Raw genomic sequence first — 6,998 nt, 5'->3', positions numbered from 1 at the left:
AACATTTTTATTATTATTATGAGTAGAGATAAAATATATATATATATATATATATATATATATATATATATATATATATATATATATATATATATATATATATATATATATATATATATATATATTATTATAGAAACAATAAAGATACAAATTAAATAAAATTTTTAATTTTATTAATACTACCATTACTATAATTATTATTATGACAAGCCAATATTTTTATTTATGAATAACTACATTTAATACAACTATATTAATATTATTACTAGTTATTTATCTAAAGCATATAAAATGGATATATTTAATTAAATTATTTATAAGTTATTAAAATATAACAAATATATCATTAATAATAATATATAAATTTGTTCGATTACCATTAATTGAGTTAATATATATATAAATAATATAGGTTCGTGAATCCGAGGCCAACCTTATACGTGTTCAGTGATGTTATATGTATTTTTACTACAAAATACATTAGGTGAGTATATAGTCCTTTTTAAACTCTAAATATTTTTGGGCTGAGAATACATGCGCTGTTTTATAAATGATTTACGATATGGACACAAGTGATCAAAAATAAATTCTACGTTGAGTTGTACCATGGCATATTTCTTTATACTTGGTAGCTAATATTTACGTGAGGAGCGTAAACGCGAATCCTGTTGATAGATCTATTGGGCCTGACAACCCCAACCGGGCTGGACGACCAGTTTTAAACGGTTGCACAGTACTTCGTTTCGTTACTACACTTGGTACGGTGTAGGGTTTATTTAAGAATATGCTGCTGTGATTTAAATGTTAAGTATGGTTACCAAGTGCTCAACGACTTTTTCATACACGAGGAGTGTATTATGTATAACATGAAATCTTGTGGTCCATAGTTATAACGCTGCTAGCATCAAACCTATATATCTCACCAACTTTATGTTGACCTTTTAAAGCATGTTATTCTCAGGTACGAAATAAGTCTTCCGCTGTGCAATAGCTCATATTAAGGACCTTACTTGGAGTCGATCATCGCAATGGGACCAACTGTTGAAGAATTCGTCCGGGAGGATTAGTTCGGGTTTTCACATAGTGGTTCCCGTTTGATGAAAGTGGTGTGATTAATGGGTGATGTTGGTTTTACTCGACTTCAATAGAAACAGAAAACTAAAGTGGGTAAAGATGAATGATTCGAGTAATATTAGAAAAAGAAATCGAGCAAATGATTTAATATATGTTGGTTTTGATGGTGTTCAAATAAAAAGGGTGGTGGTTTATGTAGAATGGTGGCGGGTTTAAGCCATAACAGAAGTAGAGAACATCTATGGTTTGGAAGGGTTGTAGCATGTGGAGTGAGGGTAGAAATCAAGTGAAGTAGCAGAGAATAAAATTTGTGGGTCTTCCATATTCATGCCATGATGTATGGATATATATAATATCGAGCAGTGGGTGGAATGTTGACTAAATATCAAAGCAAATACAGTACCATATAATAAGTTATAAGAGAAAGTGTGATACCAATCAATCAAGAACAGTAACTAAATAATACTAATAATAAATTAATCACAATAATAAAAGAATGTGTGAAACTAATCATAATATCTGCCGACAGTTTTCACAGACTATTATTTCGTACTCCGTTGTTAGATCAGTGGCGGATAAAAAGTACATGGAAAAATCCCAAATTTTTAAATTAATTATATTTATTTATTTTGGTCATTATGGTATAAAATTCAATCATTAACTATTAAATAAAAATTACATTAATTATTCACTCCCAACCCCAAGTAAAATATAAAAAATTTTAAAATTCAACAAATAGTTCCTAATTACATTTTTAATAAGCCTAAAATTTATATTACTCATTTTCGGATCACCGTTTATTTTAAAATCATATAAGTTCATATTTTACTTGTTTAATATCAATCGGAACATCAAACGAGTATTACAATCATTTAATATTTATTTTTAATATACTTTATTTATATATAGATATGTTTTAAATAATAATTATTGTAATATCCTATTTTTATTTTATTAATTTTTAATAACAACAACATATAATACTTCAAATTATATTTTGAATTATTATTTATATATATACACACACATAACGATTTACAATTAATTGTTCGTGAATCGTCGAGAGCAGTCGAAGGTCAATTGAATATATGAAACAGTTCAAACTTTTTGAGACTCGGTTTAATAGACTTTGCTTATCGTGTCGAAACTATATAAAGATTAAGTTTAAATTTGGTCGAAAATTTTCGGGTCGTCACATGACTCACAATAAATATATATAAAAATTACGTAGATACTTAAGTTAGAAAAAAATAATAATAATTAGGTCAAGCAAATAGCAATTACTCGTACTTTTAAGTTTACGTTATTATGCCAAAAAATAATAATAATAATAATACTCCCTCCGTCCCATTACAAGTTTCCACTTACTTTTTGCACACAGTTTTTAAAAAATCTCAGTAACTTCGATCTCCACTAATCAGAAATCTTCTTTCTCCAGAATAACCCATTCTCATTAGTTGAAATACAAAGTGGACACTTGAAATGAAATATTCCAAAATAGAAATGTGGACACTTGTGGTGGGACGGAAGGAGTAGTACTTAGTATCCGGAATGGGAGATGATATTTCCAACCACACTTTTACTTGTTCCACCAGAATTTACTAATTTACCCTTAATGATAAGTTAACAAAAATTTCTTAAAGTTTTTTGTTAAAATTTTTCAAAGGATAATTTGGGAAAAAAACTATGATTTTATGGTGGAACAAGTAAAAGGGAGGTGATCCTGGCACACTAGGTTTTGATCCATCCACACTAAAAAAAAGAAAATTTGTGTTTGTTTGATGTGGTTGGATCAAATTTAGTGTGGTCATCAAGTAAAATGAGGGGTGAATTTATCATAATTGAGTGATTCAAATATGACTCGTTTGGTTCACGGGATACAAATCAAAATCCTAACCAATACCCATAGACCCTAAATCACTAAATTCATCACTCTCTTTGCCACAACCCGTCTTCAAACATCGCTAATTTGCAGGTATTAACCTTCTCAAATTGCATTTTCTTAAGTTTAAAACCCTAATACAATACTTTGTTCTCTGCACTCTCAATTAATTTTAGCTAATTGAACCCTAACCAAGTACCCTAAAAAGGAACTTCCTTTACGTGATGTATAGATACCGATGAAATAGCTAACCGTAGTGATAACTGAATTAGCTAACTAATTAATTGGCTTCATTTGGTCCAAGAACTGTATAATGTTTGATAAAGTTCCAATCTTTTTTTGCTTAGAACATTAGTTTTGTTTGGGAATGCTATTTTGAGTAATTTTATGATGATTGCGATCATATTTTTTGTTATAAGTTGATGTTAATCCTGTCTGTTTATAGTCCTCGACCTAGTCTGTTTCGTTGGGGCGTTATATATTAATTCAATTTTTGATTCCCTTCATCAAAATGCACACAATTGTTCCATATTCCATCCACTCTGTTCTTCGATTAATAACTCCTTCAAAGTTCATTTACCGCTCTATCCGTAATTTTTCGCAATCAACATCAATACCCAAAAAACAACAACGTGTTCGTGATCATGGATACGATAATTACATGGAAATCGAGAAAAAAATGCGTAAGGTTATTAAAGTTCAAGAACTCATTCTCTCTCAGCCCAACTCAATGGTCTCATCTGCTCGTCTCGACAATCTATCTCGTCGACTCGGATTCAAACAATTCGAAGCGGGTCGTTTTGTCCTTAAATTCCCACATATATTCGATGTTTTTGAACACCCGGTTCAAAGAATCCTTTATTGCAGACTCACACGAAAAGCCCTTACCCAAATCCAACAAGAAAAGGAAGCTTTAACCGCCCAAATTGACGATTCAGTGACTCGTTTGAGGAAGCTTCTGATGTTGTCCAACACTGGATGGATCGGGCTCGAGCATTTACGGATCGCGACCCGAGAATTTGGGTTCCCGGAGGATTTTGAGTATTCGGTAATTCTAAAACACCCGCAATATTTTCGTTTGTTTGAAGATAAAGAGAGTAAGACTAAGTACGTTGAGATAGTGGAGCGGGACCCGGATCTTGGTGTTTGTGCTATCGAAAAAATTAGGGAAAAAGAATATAGAGAAAAAGGTGGAGACGCTGAAAACATACGGTTTTCGTTTATAATAAATTTTCCACCCGGGTTTAAAACCGGGAAGTATTACAAAATTGCGATTTGGAAATGGCAACGGCTTCCTTATTGGTCACCTTATGATGATGTGTCGGGTTATGATATGAGGTCACTCGAAGCTCAAAAAAGAATGGAGAAAAGGGCGATCGGGATGATTCACGAAATTTTATCGTTAACGGTTGAAAAGAAAATTAGTTTAGAGAGAATTGCACATTTTAGGGTTACTATGGATTTACCTAAAAAGCTTAAGGATTTTCTTTTACAGCATCAGGGTATATTTTATATATCTACGAGGGGTAATTATGGAAAGTTGCATACGATTTTTCTCAGAGAGGCGTATTATAAGGGTGAGTTGATTGAACCGAATGAGTTGTATTTGGCTCGTAGGAATTTGGCTAAGTTGATTACTTTAAGGAGACCTAATAATGATCATGAGCTTGTTTATTATAGGAGGGAAAATGATAGTAATCGTTTTGATGATGTTGATCGAGATCATCAAGTGAAACGTGTTTCAGGAAAGTTATGGAATGAGGATGATGTCAGCAATGGTGGAATGGGAAGCGATTGTTCTGAAATTGATTTGGAAAGTGATGGTGAGTCCTGTGATACTGATGAAGAAGATGATTATCCAAATTAATTGAAATTTAATTACAATTAGACATTTTACCAGTTTGTTGTAAATGGCATATTTGTGAGCCAAAGCTTTGTTTTTTTGTTTTTTTTTTTTTTTTTTTTTTTGTTTTTGAGAAAATGGAGGTTGTGCCTGGGTGACAAGTATTTATATCTTCTTAAGTAATACTGTATTTAAATTTAATGTTATTTTTTGGTCTTTGATCAAAAACTTTTAGCACATTGAACTGCAACAGGTAGAGGTGTCAGTATGGGCCGGTGAGGTTATACGGTGTAATGCATTAGTCAAGAATCTGAATTTTGTGTGTTTGTCGATGTAGGTTTCAATTATGCAGACTTGGGTCACTATGTTATAGACCAATTACGAATTTATGATAATTTTTGTTTACGTAGTGTAATTGGAGTTATTGAATTATTTGATTATCATGTGACTGTTTGATAACATAGTATTATGCTGTATAGATAACAAGTGTGGTAAGTTAAGGCCAGACCAAAAAACTGTACTGGCTTTCAAATCTGATGTTTATCATTTGATTCTGGCTATAAAACTCCTATATACCCAGTTGGGTCTTTTTTATTATAGGAATTGTTGTTTCGTTCATGTGTTCTGTGACGATCACTCCAAATCCATATGGACAATACGTCATTCATTGATTTCATTGCGATGTATTTGACCTCTATATGATACGTTTTGTAAACATTGCATTCTTTTGAAAAGGCACACCATAAATGAATATTTAAATCAAAGGTTTTCGACATCTGATGATTTCTACATATAGACAATCACCGTAAATAATAGTTTACAATAGTACTTCCGTTGACAATGCAGTCAAAATAAGATACATGGTGATGATTTAGTGAATGCAACGTTTCCTTGAAAAATATGCCATGTACGACTCCATGCACATAGTTTGTCTAACATATAAGCAAACAGCGGAAGACTTCTAGGGAACCTGAGAATAAACATGCTAACAAGTGTCAACACAAAGGTTGGTGAGTTCATAGTTTTAGTGTTTCCCGTAATCTGTATATAAAAGTGGATCACAAGATTTCAGTTGTTTAATCCATAAATGTTTATCAATAGATTCTACGTAACAGAGCACCCTGGTAACTAAGCTTTAACGTTATAATGATAAATACCCCATTCGTTTTAATACACACAAACCAACGTGTCCTAAACTCAAATAACACACGTCCGTTAAAAGGCTAGCGCTCTAGCTCGGACGGGAATGTCAAGCCCTATGGATCCATATACTGTTATTCGCGCCCACCAGTCCATATCCTATGTACTGGCAGCTACTAGTTACCAAAGCTAAGGGATTTTCGGTTCAAACTCAGTGTAGAATTAAGTATGTACTTGTATCCATTGCGTTTAAAATAAATTGCATGTATTCTCAGCCCAAAAATATATATTGCAAAAGCAATTAAAAATGGAGCAATGAAACTCACCTTAGCAGCACATAAAGTTGTTCATCGTAATGTGACCAAAACTCAAAATATCAAATAATCGTAGATCTCAACCTAGAGAACATATGTTGGTCAATAAATGTCTATCAAGCTAGGTCAGGTCATAGTGTATCACAATCCTAATGCTCGAGATCGACATACAAAAGTTATCCAAAGTCGTTTCAAAAAGTCAATTTTGACAGTTGTTTAACAAAATGAGACGTACCTTATATAAGGATTCATTTACTCGGTTGGTAATATTCAAAAATCCAATTTATCAATCTTACAGACAAGTTGTTTAAATATTAATTGCATATTCAAAAGCAATTCCAATTAACGTCAATTATAATTCAGTTGATCATATCTTTTAATCCGTTCATCGAAACTATTCGATATCTAAATGAAAAGTCATTGATTTTTCGCCAGCTTTCCAAAAACATGCATATTATATACCTTTTACCAGTAATATATGTATTTAATTCGTGATTCATCACAAACTGTTTAACGACGAAATTTAGCATACAAGCATGTATAAATATATATACTCGAGCACTAGACATGGATACACAATTAATATATAAAAGATAAAATATGAGTGCTTACGTATCAATATTGAGATTCAATATTGTAGTAAAGTACGTAGACGCAACGGAGATGATAAACACTAGGTTTGATTCACAAATATACCCCCGAACATTACCCATAACCTCCTTGGCAATAACTCATAATTTTCTTA

At 31.9% G+C, this 6,998-nt stretch overlaps 1 protein-coding gene across 1 annotated transcript; it reads left to right on the top strand.

The window, feature by feature from the left end:
* The first annotated feature begins 2,937 nt into the window (after window positions 1–2,937).
* On the top strand, window positions 2,938–5,036 carry LOC139866744 (protein ROOT PRIMORDIUM DEFECTIVE 1-like). The gene has a single exon (XM_071855036.1). The coding sequence runs from the start codon at window positions 3,468–3,470 to the stop codon at window positions 4,821–4,823; it is 1,356 nt and encodes a 451-aa protein (XP_071711137.1). The 5' UTR covers window positions 2,938–3,467; the 3' UTR covers window positions 4,824–5,036.
* Window positions 5,037–6,998: the final 1,962 nt, after the last annotated feature.

This window comes from Rutidosis leptorrhynchoides, chromosome 9, assembly GCF_046630445.1.
Source record: "Rutidosis leptorrhynchoides isolate AG116_Rl617_1_P2 chromosome 9, CSIRO_AGI_Rlap_v1, whole genome shotgun sequence".
NCBI classification, from domain to species: Eukaryota; Viridiplantae; Streptophyta; class Magnoliopsida; order Asterales; family Asteraceae; genus Rutidosis; species Rutidosis leptorrhynchoides.
Note: the sequence above shows the minus strand (reverse complement) of the source record. Positions and strands in the feature narration are given on the sequence as shown.

Coding starts and splice junctions, on each gene's coding strand:
- LOC139866744 (XM_071855036.1), top strand. CDS start 3,468: ATGCACACAATTGTTCCATATTCCATCCACTCTGTTCTTCGATTAATA.